The following is a 19711-nucleotide window of genomic DNA, read 5'->3' on the forward strand; positions in this document are numbered from 1 at the left end:
CAAATCGATGTGGAAGGCTGTCATGGGCGACTCATTATGGAGCCTGGCAATTCGCGCAAAATATATGTATAACAGGGACATGACATTTTGGATCAGGAAGAATCATATTGGATCCCCAACCGGATCGGCTATCTGGAGAGGGTTCAAGAAGCTGGAACCTTATTTTAGACAGAACATCATCTGGAAATTTCAGACGGGCTCTCAGATCTTGATAGGAAGGGATGTGTTTGCGGGAGGAGCGGGGAAAATTCAAGTCTCCCCTCGTTTGTTGAGAGCGCTCCATAACAGAAGCTATTTCTTTTGAGCCAGCGTCATCTGGCAATGGGAAGGAGCCATTCCCATTTGGAAATCCGCGGAAGAATTGCAACTCTGTGGAGACTTGAAGGTGCAGTGGGATTTTGTTTTATCCTCATTAAATGGCCATGGGATTTTCCGATCGGCGGATAAAGACCTGCTCATTTGGGGAGGTATGGATGGTTCCTCGAACGTGAAGGTAAAACATGTGTATTTGCAGCTCCTATGTACTGAGATCGAGATCCATGGTGAAGTTTTCCCTCCCACATTGTGGAAATCGGGATGCCCCACCAAGATTATCATTTTTGCTTGGTCTTTTATAATAGGAATCTTACGTGGGAAAACCTGCAAAAACGCAATTGGCACGGGCCAGCCATATGTCCGCTATGCAGAGAAAGTTCTGAAAACAATTTTCATCTGTTCCTCAACTGTCTACAGGTGCGGCCTATCTGGCAGAGTCTTGCGGCTCTCTTTGGTTTTTCATTCGGCTCTTTTCCAACCATTTCTGAAGCATTTAAAGTATGGGGCACCATGAAGAAAGAGTGGAGAGCCATTCCCTTATTGGCCATTTGGGGCATTTGGAATTGGAGAAATGGCAATATATTCAGCTCAAAGGTGGATACAAGTCTTTCTGTAACCGATTCTATAATTGCCCAATACTATGCCCTCGATATACATGGGAAGAATAACAACACTTATGGAAGGAATCATGAGTCTCCAACAGGCAGGAATGAGGGTGGAAGTAGATCCAGGATGACGTCTGATTCGACACCATGTGCATATTTCGACGGTGCTGCCCAACAAGGTATTTGTGCATGTGGTGTTTACATTAGAATAGCAAATGCACAAGCTATAGAAATCTATTGGAATGCTGGTCCAGGGACAAACAACAGAGCTGAAGCTGTGGCTTTAGCGGGTCTCCTCTCCTTCAGCAATTTCCTTGATATTCCAAAACTACAAATATTTGGAGACTCCAAGGTAATAATGGATCATGTTTTATCAAAGCAACTCGTTAAAAATATTCACCTTGCCGGATGGTTGGACAGGATAGCAGCATTATGGAATAACAGGAAGGACTATTCAATCTCTCATATTGATAGGCAAAAAAACAAAAAGGCTGATGCCTTATCTAAATTGGGTCTAACCTTGCCCCAAGGCTTATGGAGAATGCAGATTAAGGTGGACAGCAATATCTACCAGATCCAGGATTTCCATTTTCAGGGCATATAGCATTAACATATGGTAGAAATTTTGGTTTTTTATAATATAGGTTCTTCTTCCTAAATCCACATCATACTCTGCAATTTTTTGAATCCTTTTGAGCTCTATCTCAACTGAGTTTCCACTTAGTTTTCCTCTCAGTTTCAGAGTATATATCCTGGAACTTCTTTTGTCAGTTTTCAATGTTGGGATATGTTATCTTTCTACAGTTTATCAACAGGCAGTCACATAGCCTTAGTATGTAAGTCATTGTATATATATCAAACATGGATTATAATACAATTTTTTTTTTTTTTTTTTCTTCCGGCTGAAAAAGAACCGTGTCCCCTCTACGTCTAATGTTGGAATTAAACTGTAGTACGAAACATCGCCACAAAACTTGAAATTAAACGCTCCTAGCACATATCTGTTATCAGGAATTTGATCGCAATGCTTCCGAAACGTCAAATTGGTGTATCCATCAACCATATCAAATAACTTTGAGTCATACCAACAGGATTCAGTGTAGTTACCTAAAATTTTGCATGTGTTAATTGTGACCTAGACATTGTCATTGAGGATTATCATGATATGATTATTGAGGGTCCCAATGTGTGATATTTATTTCCACTAATATTGATCAGAGGATGGATCTCTGAATCACAAGAGTGTAGCCGAAATTCAGGGTCACCGCAGTCGCTGCCACTTTCTCCAAAAGATACCCAAATTCAGGGTCACCGCAAGTGGCTACTTTCCCTAAAAGATATCTAAATTTAATAAATTTAATGTTTTATATGTTGATTTTGATTATTATTTAATTTTAAGGTCTTAGAAATCTAATTGGTGTATGAAACTTCTTGTTTGTGGGATAAGGGATTTATTTTCAATTTGACTATTAAGTTTAAGAAGGCATACATATTCTATCCCTTCTAATTTTGAATTTTTTGGTTAAGGACCCGTGACCTTTTAGGAGGAAACACATGCTATTAACCATTAAACCGACTCAAAATGTATTCGAAAATCAATCTTCATACTTGGTACCGAGACCTAATATTGAAAAGGAAAAGAAAACCAAGAAAACACATGTGCTATTAAGCATTAATCCTACTCAATGTATTCGAAAAACAATCCAAGACGTAATATTGACCCTCAAAAGAGGAGAAGCGCAGATGCAACAAGAAGGCAAAAATAAACAGAGAGAGGCATTGAATTGGGAAAGGGAAATCCGGATTCTCATGCTTTGCTCCGTTGCTCAGTTGGAGAAACAATAGAGGGCCGGGGGTTCTACAAATACTTTAAGACAAAGGAGATTAAACATGAAAGGCAACATTGAGATAAAACACCATGAAATTGGAGGGGAGTTCACAGTCATCAAGTCAATTGGACCCTGGCATCTAATTCATTATCAGAAAAGTACAGTGTGTGGAATTTCGTAGAAAATTTATGTTAGCAGACGAACTCATGCAGTCGTTGCAGGACCAATTAAATTCCGCAGGCATGCTGGCTGCCGTCATCCGTCTTTGAAAATTTGGTGCTGATTTCGTGAAGCCTTCCCTATGCCGGTAATGTTATTAATATTTTTTAACTTTGCAGCATACGTTACATGGTAGTTTGAAGTGAGCGTTTGATGCTGTCTGATCATTTTTAGTGACAACACAGACCGTAGAAAGCTGCTTTTCATTTTATTTAAATATATTAGCCTCCTGCATCGGGCTCGGAGGAGGAATGCCCTCTTCATATAACCCATTACAGACATACTCTCTGGTCATCTCATTCCATAACACAATATTTGGTTTGTTTAGTGTATGGAAAACCCAACGTGCATTTGGTAAGCCATCGCATGTATAGTATACATGCGAACAAATTTAGGGATTAGAAGCCAATCATGGTCAAGACCATGAATAAGGACTGGAGCAGAGTTGGCTGAGATATCAGATGTTGGTACAGGCCTGTAAAAAAAAAGCAAATGCATTGGAATTATCGGGTAGACGTAATCTCTCTTGTTTGCATAGTGTTGATGCTGAGAGAGAGAACTACACCCCGTGTTCCGTTAATCCTTGGGCAAAATGATACTTTTGAACTGGTGTCTTAAGCAGGGTTTACATTGTGCAATGGGTTCCATTCTCCTCAACCATTCTGGAAGCGGAAGCAACCACTTATCTTATAAAGGGAATTTCTCATAAGGCTTTGCCAAACAAAGAAGCTTAGGCACCAATCTTGTCAGCCCGTGTTTCTGAAACCAACCAAAAAAGAATTTGGATTTGATAATGAAAACACAAGTGTCCTAACTTGGGGATGGATATTTAGAAACAATAAAATCAGTCACATGGGATCTAGTGCAACCAACAACACCTCCATTGCCAGGATCCCCTTCTCCTTTTGCCTAATGGCAAATTTTCTCACTGAAAAAGGCGGCCAATGTGACACACACATGGGAAATTCATAGTTCTCAAAAGGAAACAACTAGGATCCATATGACCCAAATACAGGAGAGTTAGAATTATCTGAAGAAACAAAACATGATCGATATGACCCAAATGCAGGAGTATCAGAGTCCTCTAAGGGGAAGAAATGAGGCTGACATGAAACAAATGCGGGTTAATCAAAGTCCTCTAAGGGAAATAAATGGGCCTGATAACCCAAATGTGGGAGAATCGTAGCCCTCTAAGGGTTAAAAACGGGGCTGATGTGAAACAAATGCGGGAGAATCATAGTACTCTAAGGGAAACAAATGGGGTTAATATGACCCAAATGCAAGAGAATCAGAGTCCTCTAAGCGAAAAGAAAGGGGCCATTATGACCAAAATGCAGGAGAATTAGAGTCCTCTAAGGAAAAAGAAAGAAAGGGGCCAATATGATGCAAATGCAGCAGAATCAAAATCCGAAACAAATGGAGCTTATATGATTCAATATCAAAAAAGTCAGAGTTCTCTAAGGGGAAAAAGTGGCCAATATGACCAAAATGCATCAAAATCAGAGTCCTCTAAGGGAAGCAAATAAAGGCAGACCAGTTAACATTTGGTCAAGAAGACAAAAGAGCGGTAATCTTATTTTCTTGCACACAACTTTCCTCGGAACAAACTCAATTGGTCAGAAGATTCAGGAAAAACAGATAACCAAAATTTTAAAAGAGAAATCTAGTGTTGATATCCGAAAAGAAAACAATGTGATGTATAACAAAGAAAACATAATTTTTTGAACAGGTGAAGAGAGACTGTCTACAAGAATTGCGGCAAGAAACCAGTGGTCATGGGTCCTCTTCAATTAGATTTTTGCTAGACGACGATGATTATTATTTGTATGACAAGGAGAACATGACTCCTCCGGTATCCAAGGATAAAACAGAGAATTGTGGTAGAATAGGTGAAGAGATGCATCTTAAAAATAATACAGATAGGGTGCCATTTCAATCTCTTTCTCAGGACTCAGGCTAGTTGCAGACCACCCGTCAGTTTCCTCTCAAAGAATTCTAACAAGATCGTTGAAAATTATCAGACTTCGCACTTGTCTGAGGTGCACAATTTTGACCATGGCTATGGCAGGGTCCAGCATTTGGCTCCGCCAAAAACAAAAAGGAAATGACATATGGTTGTATATATTGGATGCTTACTAGATATGGAATCTAGACATGTTTTAAAGCAGCTTGAAGGCATCAATGGGATTCGTCTGATCATCCATAAAATTGTTATACGAGAGCTAGATTATCTCAAACGTCAGAAGTCATCAAAGAAACATAATGAGGTCGGAAGGAATTTTGAGATGGATAGAGGATTGCATGGTGAAAATTGGTTGGTGGATCCACATACAAAAATCGACAGAGAGTTTGCCTGTCGGTGTCACACTGCTTCTTCAGTTGCTTTCTCTTCTCATGGAAACTTTATTGACGTTTTGTCACTGACAACAAAAGATCACATTCTTGAGTGTAGCCAGAGACCCAGTTGGAATGGTCGTCTTTGCACTCAGGTGTTGTGAGAAAATTGTGCGGCCTTATAGCCTGGGGCACATCTTCCGAACTATGAAAAATAAGTAGTTGCAGAATCATTTTAATGGGGGTACATATTTCAAATCATGGGTATTAGTTAAGCACTGAGTTTGTAGGTTAATTAAAAAAATTATCAAGTTATTTTTTAAGTTTTGTCATTAGTTTAGTTTAATAGTTTTGAAATTTTATCAAATTGGGAGGATTTTGATATTTTTTAATAAATTAAAATCTTTGAAAGAAATTTGTCCTCTTACATTTTTTATTAATCAAATAAAGATATATATATTTTAACAAAATTCTTATCTAATTTTAGAAAAATTAAACTAAAAAATGATTAACTTATTCTAAATTAGTATGTAAAACACTAGACTAAAGAATCCAAACAAGGCTTTCAGAACTCCAAACTCTTCAACCAATGTAAACATAGGTATGAACCTTTTCCCTCTTTTTAATGATAAAAGCCTAACTAAAGTCGAGTTATTCTTGAGTGGATTCAATGTTTTAATTTGGAGTTGAAGTTCATAGCTCCTTATAATGAGAAAAGCGAAATTTTCTAGCTTCGAAAGAATCTTCCAAACTAATTCAATAAAAGCAAGAAAAATTTAGTTTGGAGTTGAGGGTTAAGCATTGTCTAACGAGGCCAAATTTCTCCTATATGGTGAAGTTCTTGTCAAAATACGACAATTTTTTTTTCAAGAAATTCGATTGTGGGAGTGTTTAAATTGATTTTTTAATGGAGAAAATGGATTCAACACCATCAAAAACCCTTGGTATACCCAGAATCTTGAAGCTTGACAACTGTAACCTAGGTTTTCAAAATTTCCACTGGATTTTCTTAAAAATGATGTTGAAATTTCTATTGTTTTCCAAGCGAAAATGTGGCATGTTTAGACTACGCTTTGAGGGTTGTCACTCCCCACAATTTGAAAAGTTTTTAACTTGTTTAATAGAAAAACCCTTCCTATAAACTTTATCATTTTAAATTGATGGCACTATTTAGACTTGTGCGATGGATTAGAAAGTTGTCATGGTCGTGGAAAAGTAGAGTTTTTGTTGGCCTGAGAAGAATCTTCCATATTATTCCACAAAATCATGAAAAGTTTTGTATGGATCCAGTTGGACTCCCATTTCAACTTTTGAGAATGGAATATATAACATGAAAAGTAAAAGGTTATTTATTATGTTGGACACAAAACTTTTGTTTAGATCAAACGTGACTGCCTTATCATCTTTTGAACCTATAAGGCAAAGGGGATACGGTATGCAAAGTAAACAAAATAATTGTTGTGTAGCAAGAGGAATGTGAAAATCTTGTTCGCATCACACTTGACTAGCATAACTCTGAAGTGGTGTTGACTACACTAGTGGAATCTTGCAGGAGGATCCACGGTGCGGCCGAGGGAACGAGTTGCTAGGCTCTAGGACCTTGACGAAGATCGATCTCGTGCCTTGACAAAATTTTGGGACTCACATCACCATGTATCTAAGAAAAGACAAATAGTCGGGTGTGATACCCCTGGGGCAAACTCTATTAACACTTTGTACCCATACCTTGGTTGTGAGCAATGGACTTGCCTCGTGGCGCTTGTAGTGGAGAGTTTAGTAGCCTTATGTGCATTCATTTAACAATTAATTGCTCTATTTGTGGTGAGATGACCTTCCCAAATCTTCTATTCCTTGGGTGTACCTTTACACTTTATGGGGCAATTGCTAGTTAATACAATTGAAGTCAATTCATGTAAACTTAATTAATATATTTTAAGAAACCCTATAACTAGATTGACATATGAAACATATTGCCAAAGGCTTCTTATTTCAACTTAAGGTGGTTGAGAATCTGTTGACTTTAATTTTTTTTTTTAATTGAGTGTCTAGATTGATTCTCAAGGGAATATGCTCAGCGTTTGCTTAGTCTTAATGCTTATCGACCACTCTAGTGTATAACAAAGTTTGTTAGGTTGCATTGGCTTTTAATAAATTTAAAAAATTAGATTCGTGCCAATGGCTCCCAACCACTCTAGTGTATAACAAAGTTTGTTAGGTTGCATTGGCTTTTAATAAATTTAAAAAATTAGATTCGTGCCAATGGCTCCCAACCCACCCATTTCCTAGGGATTTGAGATTATTCAAATTCTAATAAATTCCTCCATGATAAGTTCTTCATTATTATTTATAACATTCATTTATATATAAGCAAATTTTATTTAACAAAACGGTCTATTACTTTTAATAAATTTAAAAAATTAGATTCGTGCCAAGTGGCTCCCTACCCACCAATTTCTTAGGGATTTGAGATTATTCCAATTCTAATAGGTTCCTCCATGGTAAGTTTCTCATCATTATTTATATATAAGCAAATTTTATTTAACAAAATTGTCAAATTTACAATAAGATGTGTAATTATTTTTTTTATTTTATTTTTATTTATTTATTTATTTTTTTTTTCAAAGTTAAAGTTGACCATAACCTTTTTATACATGTTTCATCGTAAATGTGTGCATTAGTAAAGCATTCTTCAAATTGCAATAATTTTTTTATTATATTTATGAAACATTCGGATATATCAAAATATTAATGTGGTTGTACTAATTAAATAAAATAAATTTAGTAAAATAAAATTAAACTACGGGTTGAGGCTTGCCATCAATGTGGGTACATTGGAGTCAAACAAGGCTGCCCTTTATCCCCTACTCTTTTTGGTTTATATATTGATAAATCAGAAGAGTGGCTAAATCTGCAAGGTGGAGATGTGTTCGGCTGGGGGAATTTGTGATAAAGCTTCTTTTATATGCTGATGATATTGTATTGATTTCTAATCTAGCCCATGGATTGCAAATGCACTTATATGCTTGAGCATTTTTGTAGAGCAGTGAGGATGCAAGTCAATACTAGCAAGACCAAAATAATGATTTTTTTAAATAAAAGGAAGCAGAACCAACATACTTTCTTCTTTGAAGACAACATTCTTGAAGAAGTAAATGAGTACAAGTACCTCGGGATTGATTTCAACAACAAACTCAATTGGGAGGACTGCAAAAAGAAGAGAATTTTAGGAGGGTGGAAAGCATTACATGCTCTCCAAAACAGATGTAGACAGCCAGAGTTATGGGATTGGAAAATGATTTAAGTGCTTTTTGGACTCTTAGTTTGTCCAATGATGCTATATGAGTGTGAATTGTGGGCTAGCAGCACCCCGTCTCAAAATGGAAACAAATTGAGAAAATCCAAAAACACTTGATCATGAGCAAGTTCAAAATAAAAAGTTTAGAACCTTATAAGATAATGTTGAGTGAAACAGGGGCAACTCCCATCGAAGTAATTGCTATGGTGCAACTCATAAGATATCTAAAAAGAATTGAGCAAATGAGAGTAGGTAGATGACTTAATGTTATCTTCAATGCAAGCAGTGAAAGAAAGAAAACATGAACGAAACAAAACTACACATGGATGCAAAAATGGAATATCTACCTCAATGCCCGTCCCACAAATAATAAGGAGCTAAAGAATTTTATTATGGAGAAGTTTCGTAAAAGGGTATGGGGAAAAGAGTTGGGTAGAAAGAAGAAGTACTACATTGAGGAATTCAACCATACATGTGACCTACAACAAAAAGAGTTCATTGGAGCTAGCATTCCGTGGAGGGTAATGGTTCTTATTGTTCGATTAAAGACCAACTCGCATCAACTTCGATGTGAAACAGGACGGTGGAAAAGGCCTAAAGCAGATTGGGAAGAATGGGTGTGTACATTTTGCATGTCTTGGGGCAGTGGAATGGGAAAAACATTTCATTTTGGAATGTGATGCATTTAAAGACATCTAAGAAAGTTATGAGAATATGTTAGCATACGTTTCTTGGCATTGTCTTTTTAGCGAGGGATTTGTTGGAAGGTTGAGCCAGCTCATCATTTATGATTAAATTGCAAAAAACTAAAAAACAAAAACTAATGATCTCATAGACTATTTCTAATGTCATAAAATTTAAAATATCATATCAGTTTATTATAACACCTAGATAATTTTGGAAAAAAACGGAGGCTGTGAATCATGAATTAATCCAATATTTTTTTTTTAAACCCACTAAACCGTCCTTGGGGAGGATTGAGCAGGACACAGGCAAGGGCATCGCCATTAGTGGAATAAAATCGGCATCGACCGAAGGAAGAAAACCAGGTCTGGGCTCTGGAGTTGGCGTGCATCGCGGAGGAACAAATCTGGCATCGGGTGGCAACGGGCTCGAGCCTTGGCAAACGAAACCACAAGGAGTGGGCGGCCAGGTTTTTATTTTTATAGTCTGTTGAATCACATTTGCAAGGTCAAATTTCAACGAAGCTGCGCAGATAAAGACAACTTTATTCAGCTTGTTGTTCGAGTTTGAGAGCGGGCTAGGGTTTGATTTGAATTCATCGAATTGGGACCGAATTAGTTCGAAAAACCTTGAGATTCGACGAATTTCGATTTTCAAGAAAAAAATGCGTGGAATGCGGTGACACAGGTTTCGATTGTAAAACAAAAATGCAAACCCGTAGTTGCAACCAGGAAAGAAAGGGAGGTTAAGGGTGTAAATGATCGAAGATATCTTCGAAATTGCAGTGACTAGATATATCGTCGGCAAAATCCGAGATCGACCCATTTGAGGCCCTTAACTGTTGTATTTTCTACTCATTTTTTCTTCGATCAATTACAGTAATCCAGAGATAATTTACATAGACAGACCAAGGATGGCCATAACGAACTTCATCGTGACAGTGTTGGGAGTGGGTGCTGTAGTCCTCCTCCTCAGGAGCGACGTGAAGCAGTCCGCCAATATCTTCAAACGCAATATGCGCCAAATACGCACCTGGCTCGAGGAAGAGTCCAATGCTGTCTCTAAGTAAGCTAGCTACTCTTTTTTCCAATCCAGTTTATTTTTTGAGCATTTTGAAGGTTAAAATCTCGAATTCTGTTTGGTGGTTTAATAATATCCTAGAAAAACGTTAATGCGTTCCAATCCAGTTTATTTTTTAGGCATTTTGAAGGTCAAGGTCTCGAATTCTCTTTGGTGCTTTAATATTATTCTAGAAAATCGTTTATGCGTTTAGTTCATATCCCCTTTAAATACCGGCTTTAATCGGGGTATGTGTAAGAGAACCCATGACATACAAGGGAAACGTGATCTCATGACTACCAAAAGACTGAAACCCCCATTAAATGTGAGTATGATGCTCTTGTCGGTGTCTTGCATGTCCTTCAGTTGTTGCCTTGTAGTCAAGGTGACATTATTTAACTTAATCACTACAGAGTTCTCCTTCAAACAATTATGACAATTATCACTACAAGCAACATGCTCATATAGACACCAACTTAACTGATTGTTGTTGTCTTTCCATTTTTTTGGCCGTGTTTGAAAATTTGACAGTATTCAGGATGTTCAGAGCTTTGTGCTGTGCCTGACGCAACGATCTAAAAAAATGAGATAGTTGTAATGCTAATGAGCACACATCATAACCATATCAGCCAGTGTGGACCTCCAAACAACCGTGTGGATCTCCCAAGGAACACTGAGAATGTGGGTGCCTAATAAGCATAGAGTTATGTCTGAGCCCTATGCTTGGCCAACTCGAAATAAAAAATCCAAGGTTGAAGATAAATTTGGAAATTACGAGATTCTAAATGATCAGATCTAAGAACGAAGCTAAGCTGACAAAGCATGAGAAGTAAAAACTAGTAGAAATATTACAGCATAAAAGATAATCTTTTTCTATAAAGAAGCACTTGCATCTTGCATGTACAGGACCAAGTTTTGTTTGGTGATCTTTCATCTCTATTGTTTCAAAATCTATTAGTAAATTACAAATTTCAGTGAAATATTCCCCTGAATATTCCGATGCGGCAAATCATGATCTTTTTCAGCACCAAGAATTAGTATTGATGCATGTGCTCAAGTAAATTGATGCAATTCAAATTTCGAACAAACTACTTGCTTTAGCCACAATGGAACTTCTGTTCTAGCACCATCCAACAACTTTTATAGAAATGCTTAATTTGAATCTTCAATGCAAAGTGGAATGCTTGATCTAAATCGGTAACGTCTAGAAAATTAAAAATCCTTCTTGCCTTGGATGCGATCTAAGGGTTGTCCAACAGATTTTAACGGGAAAATTTCACCTCAATCTTAAGCTTTGAGCACAATGAATGCCATTAGACTATTCAAAGTATTGTTGTACAGTTAACAATGTTGCCTATCGAAGATGACGCCATTGTTTTATCACCTTTTTTTTTTACACAAGAGGGTAGACCATAATCTTCTTTAACAAATACCAGTTGTTGATGGCCTGTTGATTGTTGGCTGTCAAGTTCTAGGTATGTACCTTCCACTATGGCAATGCTCTATTTTCCATATGGTCTTTTGCAATCCTCATCTTCTAAAGCACATTTGTGGGTTGTTTTTGAGAGATGTTTTCTTCGACTTTATTGGATTTCCATCTGACAGAGCATTCAACATGACAGCTTTGCCATCAAATTTAGCACTTCCAAACAAGGGATTGTGCAGAACTTTGCTTTTGTAGAGTAAAGAGATTAAAAGTCAAGTGCAGGAGTTTTCAGTACAAAGGTCAATTAAACCGAGTACCTCTCCATGTGCATTGTGGATTGCTTGTTATCTCAGTGCCAAAGGAAGATGAAACATGGTGGATGGATATGGACTGCCCTGCATGGAGCAAGTACATTGTTATGAACAAAGATCCCCTGCTCCTGAATTAATTGATCAGCTCCAAGGTGCAGAGTATTTTACCAAGCTAGATTTAATATTCAGTCAGCATTAAACTCAAATTTGAGGGAAAAAGCATACTGAACGAGGGCTGTATGAATGGTTGGCAATGCTTTTCAGGTTGTGTTAACAACTTAGCTTTAAAAATTACATCTGCTTTGCATGCCAGGCTTTGTATCATCATGTGATAGATTCCCCTCATAGGGAGATGTATAAGCCTAGTCAATCTAACATTACAAATTCTGCTAGAAAGGAAAAAAAAATATCTTGAGCAGTTTCAATGGAAACTCAAAATGAACCTCTTTCTTCCCCCCTTCAAAGACAACAAAAAGGACACATTGCACCCAACCACAACCCAAGTGGTAGAGAGTTGACCTTTTTTCAATAGTGATCGAGAAGAATGGAAGATTCAATAGAGCGGGGAAAGAAAAATGCTTCAATAATGGGAGGAAAAGTATTACATGCCCTCCAAAGTGTTGAAAGGGGATGGAGACAAAAAACATTATATCTTATAATGTAATTAGAGTAGTGTCAACAAGCTGTTGATTTTCAATGCATTTAAGTTACTGGTTTGAGTATGCATTGTTTTAGGGTGTTGCTGTCTTTATTATTGGAACATGAGGAGGTGGTTTTAATTAGGGATCTTGTTTTGGCTACAAATTGAATGTATTATGTTTACAAGAGGTTGAATTTTTTAATCTCTGGCCTTCGTGTGAGAATCTTGTTTTGTTGGCGTGGATCCTTTTGGATCCACTAATCACTAGTAGGCTTTTGGAAGGCGCTGATCCTACGCGTGTCCATTGGTTGGGTTCAACGTCTGTGTCTTTGTGTATGGACTTGGATAATAGTTGTGTGTGGATGGATCACTTGCAAGCTTTTTGATCAGATGATTGGTTTGGTGCCATTTATGCTCCATTTTTTCCCGTTGATCATGTGTGCTTATGGGATTTGCCCTCAAATTCTCTTTTAGATGTGGAGTGGGTGTTTCTTGATCATTTAAACATGGTTGAATGGGAGGGTGACATGAAAGGTGGTTTGACTTTTGTTATATTGGGAGGAGAAAAGGATTCACGGGCTAGATCTAAGTCACCTAGTTCAAGTTCAACAATCTTGAAGTTCGACAAAAAATTTATAGTGAAAATTTTGGTAATAAAATCTGGCATTAAGTTCAACATACTACAAAATTTGAAAATTAAAAAACATATGCAATAAAATTCAATATGTTATTAAACACGTATGATAGAAATGAAAATAACATGCCAACATGATTAAAAATATATCTCAAAAACCTAACTTACCGGACACGTCATTACCTCTCGTGTCATGTATTTAACATATCAAATGTGACATGAGCATGACATGTGTCGGGCACTTGTCTTGTTCATAGGACCCATGCCAAACACGTTTGACACGTGCCCTAATCGTGTCCCGAAATTCAAACATCTGTCTGGTGAAAAAGTGGACTGTGGCTTCTTAAAATTGATTTTTTTTCTCATTCTCAAGCATTTCAATGATAGATTTGGAGATTTTAGAGGTTTTGGAGTGCAACTAAGGGTGATTAAGCAGTGTTAGAAGGGATTCCAACTGCGACTAATTCCTTGTAATTAATGGTAATGATAAATTCTTAGATTTTCATCCTTTTACTTAAATTTTTAACATTACCATTAATTGTTTCAAGATGTTTGAGTGGTTCCAACCTCATTGGATTTCATATGGAGAAAGTAGAATTTTAGATCCCTCTCAAAATCTTGTAGACTTAATAGTTTTCAGGATGTCAAGATTTGTGGGTTTCCAATGTTTCAATTTGATTCTATCATGTATGTGTTGAGATTTCTAGGGTACAAACTAGAAACAATTTTCTTGCACAAATAACTACTTCCAATGATTGAGTTAACATTAATTTCACATATCATTCATTTGATATCATTAAGTAGTTATAAGACTGAGTGTACACGATCTCCACTGGCTCAACTTGCACTGATCTCGTGTCCTACAAGGTCAGTCCGAGTTGCAGCCGAACATGGGTTTTCATCACCGCAACATAGTACAGCAAGAACTCATCCTCTTGGATCAAACACAACTTGTGCACATCCCTCCTTTCTCACGATCCAACATGAAGAAACATTACGATCCAATGAAGAAACTAGCCTGCCAATCTGCAGTCCATCACATGCAACCATCTCGATTAAACCAATCTTGTCCATGCCAAAACAATCCTTGAGCTGTCCCAATGATCCATGGCAAGTCACATGAAGTCTATGATCAACCACGTGCACTACAACAAACTGTTGTTCACCAGGCTCACCACCAATCCACTAGAACTCCCAACCAATCTTGTTGCCAAGCCAATCCGGACCACATCTCCATGTCTTCAGCGGAACCCTCTGCTCCATGATCTAGACAACCACAACTTCCTCTGAGTTGGCTTTGCTATGCACACTTTGATTCACTGGCCCTTCAAAGTAGCTCTGATTCCATGTTGTTTTTCCATGATACTGGTGTTTAGGATAAAATCTTAAAATCACTGACGCTACCAAACCAAGTATCACAATAAGACTACTTTACACAAAGAAAGAATGAATAGCAGTAAATCAACACGTGGACAAATATAGACAACTTTTTACAATTTTTCAACTGCCTAACTTCGTTATATTAATGAAATTGATAATACAATAGTCTAGGTCCCCCGTACCGGGGATAATGGCCCTCATACATCCATTGATACAAGATAACAACAACTAGGGCTTGGTGTCAGTCCTTTGACAACCAATCTACCCTGAACAAAGTACTTTGATTGTCTAGCTGATGTAGAGCTCCTCATAGTTGCCTTGGTCGTACCCTGTACACATTTGCTCGGTCCTTCGGCTCCCGATCTGCAATAACTCCAATTCGCCTCTATCAGTGAACTAGCTCCATTAGGCCACTGAACTCGGCTTCACCTACTCTCTAGCTGATTATTTTTCCTTCAACGCATGAACATATTGAGACTCTTGTCGAGTGTTCACAACTATGTTTATGAACAACTCCCAATTGCCCAATGCTGCTCCTTAGCTCTTTTGGGATTTTCTTCCCACTAGTGCCTTCCTGTGTTGCCTGATGAAGACACATTTACGGCTGGAGGGCTTCCCACTATCAATGTCGAATGTTGCTTCTCCAACAATGAGCTTAGGGCATGGAGGAGTGCCCAACATCTGCTATAGATGTCCTTTTCCACAATGCATGTCTAGGGCTCCAAACTGCTCCTGGGTGATCAGACCTATGAGATCTTCTTTTGCCACTTCTAACAATATCTTAGTCCTTCAAGAGACTTGTTTCTTGGGGCTTGAAGCAAGCCTCTACAATCATCCACAAGTTGTTCTTTAGACTGGTCCAACTCTACAAACTTGGTCCACTCTCACACTGCCCTCCAACGGACCACGGGCGTCCAATACAATGCTGTAGCATCTGTTCACTTGTTAAGGCATCCAATCACTTTGTTTACCCTTCCTCTTGGCTGCTAACAAACTTTACAAACTGTCCTCTTCTAAGACCTTTCATCCACTAGCATCCAACCATCAACAAGGGTCCATCTGCAACTCACTGCTTCTGCCCTCTTGTCATTGATTTCTGTGCATGCACAAGACTGGTTAGGGCACACAACAACCCTAAACGACTGTTCCAAAACTCACTGTAATTCTTGTCCAAACTCTCACCTCTAAGGCACCTTGGCACCTCCACAATGCTCTCAAATAATCTCGGACCGCTACAACAATTTAGGGCTGCCTCAAGGCACAAGAATCAGCACGTTTTGAAGCCTCCTTAACCCTTGTATACCTGCACTGGTCATGGAGATGAATGCGGCCTAGTGAGAGCCTTCTCCACAAGGCCTTACGACCCTTCAACCTCCTCCAAACACTTGCTGTTTAGTACAACACTTTGCGGTCACTTGTAACAGGGATATGACCTAGATAAAACATGTACAAAACAACTCAAAACATGCCTCTATTGCTGCGGCCTGATTAGGCAAGAAGTTTGCTCCAAAACAAGAGAGAAACTGCCCAAACAATCCTCCTAGCCACCACATATGATGCCTTAGACTTGCAGCTTCTCTTTGCAAGAAATTCGCACCTCAAAACAGAGAATACCTCTCCACAAACTCGTGCTTCTTGCGTTAGTTCCCTTGCCTCAGATTCACTGCCAATTTCAGAGCTTGTCTTGATGGTTGATACACTTTTTGAATGATGCAAATAACCTCCAAACAACTCTTATTTATATCTTCTTCTAGGGCAACGTCTAGACGCTAGCCCAACGAATGGTCACCTCATATCAAGGTCGACTTGACTTCTTTGGACAATTTGCCCATACTTAACTTCAAAAATTCATAACTTCATTTCTACAACTCAGATTTCGATGATTTGCATTTCCCCTTGCTCCTCTTGGGGTTCTCTATCATCTCCATCAATCACATGTCAACTTCTCCTTATTGTTTTGGTCCCACACCAATGGGTGCAAAACCCCAAGCTTGGGTTCCAAGCCTACAAAGTACTTTTGTGGTGTTCCAACCTCCAACCCTCGAACCCTAGGGCTTGGAGTACCTCCCATGCTACAAATTTCAACACGATACACCCAGACCAAAATGCCCCCAGGTTGGCCTAGCACCATATGAGGGTTGGCCGCTGATTTAGGGCCCAAATGGGGATGGTCTCATGTTTCTAAGACATGGGAGGACTAGTAGCACTTGGAAAGCCCCCAATGTTGGAGCAGAGATGGGCATTTGAGCAGTGGGAGCCTTGAGAGACCACCTTTTGGCACCCTAAGTGGATTTTGGGGACCATAGAGGGATATTGATGGAGATTTGAGCACCAACACTCAGATGATGATTTTTAGAGGTTTCTACACCACACTTGGCACTAAAAAGCCTCAACTCTTGCCACTTGGAGTTCATTTCATGGATGACGCCAGCCTCATGAGGCCTCATGGCTCACACATGTGGGATTCATGAGATTTTATGTCTAGGCTAGTTGGGTTGACTTGTAACACAAGGTTCTATTGTGATTTTACTTGTCTTTCGAGGGCTCTTAGGCTAATTAGAGACTTATCCTCATATAAATAGAGGAGATGACTATTTCATTTCTCATCATCATCACTTTTGAATTCAACCTCTCTATTTGAGAATTTCGACCTCTTTTCCTATTGGAGAGAGGTGATCTATGGAGCAAATCTTGTCTTGGAGCTATGTTCTTGTCTTTGGAGAACTTGCCTTGGATCAATGATTGGGTTATACATGCATAGTCTTGGAAGTTTTCTTTTACTGAAAATTTTTGATTTCATGTCTAATGTATGGAATAAATTGGTGATCTAGGTTAAATATTGTGCCCTAATTTTGTTGAATATCAATTTTATGGAAGCTAGGTCATATTATTGCATGTATTACTTATTGTATGATATGTGAATGGCGATCCCCTTGGTGATCTTGCATTAGCTTTGCCAAGTGAATTTTGGTCCCTCACAAAGTTAATAGTTAGGGTTTTGATGCTAGGGCACCAAAATATCCTTAATCCTTTGCAAGTTTTAGCCAACCTAAAGAATCCATAGACTCCATCAATCCTAGGACTAAGCATTGGCCATCATTTGTTAGTGATCAAGTCAATTTTGGTCCATAAATTTTACTCTATCTCTCTCTTACCTAATTTGGCCCTCTTAAGGCCAAGCTTCCAACTAGGGCTTAATGCGATTTGACAAACAAGAAGAGGGAATTTTGGGTCTTGGAAAGTCCAAACATTGAGGGTTGACTGGTTGCCATAAAATCATTCCCCTTTCGTGGGCATTGATTCCATTTTCGTCCATAATTTCTCTTGCCTAGTTGTTTTCCCTAGGGTAAACCCTAGTTTGGTTATAGCTTCAACTTGGGGGATTCTTGAGGGTTTCATGTGCCTTAACCTTGTTGGAATGCATTGTAGGAAACCTAGACCTTTGGTCATTTTAACTCTCAAACTATCAATCAAACCCTAGGTCTTGTGTTGCCCTAATTTGGCCTTTTTCAAGGAAAGCGAATTGCCTCCTCTTGGAGCCTTGTGCCTAAATTGTGTCTTTCCCTTGGAGGCCTCCTTGTCACCTTGCACCTTTAAGCTTAGAATACCTATTAGGTGACCTATATACATATCGAGACTCCTCCCATTGGTGAAAATCCATAAAGAGCAAGGGGTTTTGGCTGTGGTGACAATGGGCCATCACCCCATTGTTGTCACTTAGTCTAGTGATAACCTTGTAGGGTACCCCTCTCCAAGGCCAGTTGGATTTTGTGGCAATAGGCCCTACATTATATAGACAACTGATTGGTTCTTTCATGTATTTGGTCAAGACTCAACACCAGACCAAATATTTTCTTTGTAGTTAATACACTCAGTCAATTCATGGTAGAGCCAAAATCTGTTCACTAGGTGGTTGCAAAGCATGTGTTGAGGTACCTTTGAGGCATAATTGAGTATGGGTTGAGATATACCCAGATGGATGGAGTGAAGTTGGAGGGGTATACTGATGCTGACTGGGCAGGCAATACAAGTGACAAAAAAAACACTTCTAGGTGCTATTTCAGCTTGGGATCAGGAGCAATTTCTTGGTTTAGTAGGAAGCAAAAGTTGGTTGCTTAACACATTAAGATTAGATACCACTTCATTTGAGATTGTGCACAAAAGGGGACAATAAAGCTACATTATGTACCTACGGATGAGCAGGGAGCGAACATCCTGACCAAGGCTTTGATGAAGGGAAAATTTGTATTCTTCAAAGATAAGATGGGGGTGGTGTAGAACACCTTCCTCACTAAGAAGGAGTGTTGAAACTGTTGCTTGGAAGGTGATTCTATATTGGTTAAGTGCCGTGACATGCAATAAACATCAAAAGTTTCTCTTATAGAAATTGTTTAATTATTTCCTAAGTTTGGACCTTAGGCATAAAGTCATTAATTTAATTTTTGACTTTATTGGCCAGTTTTTCATAAAGTTAAAAAGGCCAATGAAAGATTATATTGTGGCTGTAGATGTCAAGTATCGAGATGTAATTTCAACCCTCATCACTTTGGAGATTAGGTCAGAAAATTATAAAGAGGAGTATACGCTGTTGGAGAGAAAGATTTATTGGCACAAGTGATTGGGCATTCAACTGAAGCAGGGGATTGAACTGATAGCAAGAGAGAGCATCGAACATGTCAAGTCTCAGGGGCAACGAGTAATCAAGCAAGGAGGCTAAATTTATTTGAGCATACAGCTTGAAATTCCTTAGGGTTGTATAGGTTGAATTTACAAGGTTGAATAATGTGAATTAGTAGGGTGGAATTGGGCCTATTTGATAAGGCTTAACTAGGCCGAATTGCCAGGGCCGAACAAGCTGATTTTGGTTGGGCCACACAGACTGATTTTGGTTGGGATGTATAGGTTGATTTTGCTGGGCTGTACAAGTTGATTCTATAGCGCCGTACAGGACAAACTTCATCTAGTTGTTTTAGCCACGAT

At 38.6% G+C, this 19711-nt stretch overlaps 1 protein-coding gene across 1 annotated transcript in view; it reads left to right on the forward strand.

Annotated features, from left to right (window-relative positions):
- The first annotated feature begins 9497 nt into the window (after window positions 1–9497).
- Window positions 9498–19711, forward strand: part of LOC149264966 (uncharacterized) — a 69036-nt gene continuing 58822 nt past the window's right edge. Inside the window, exon 1 of the mRNA XM_089429044.1 lies at window positions 9498–10346. Within this exon, the coding sequence (XP_089285170.1) occupies window positions 10195–10346 (152 nt within the window). The 5' untranslated portion in view covers window positions 9498–10194. The remainder of the gene's footprint in view (window positions 10347–19711) is intronic.

The sequence above is a fragment of the Pinus tabuliformis genome, chromosome 6 (genome assembly GCF_031772625.1).
Source record: "Pinus tabuliformis cultivar Carrire ecotype Pingquan chromosome 6, CPIR1, whole genome shotgun sequence".
NCBI lineage: Eukaryota > Viridiplantae > Streptophyta > Pinopsida > Pinales > Pinaceae > Pinus > Pinus tabuliformis.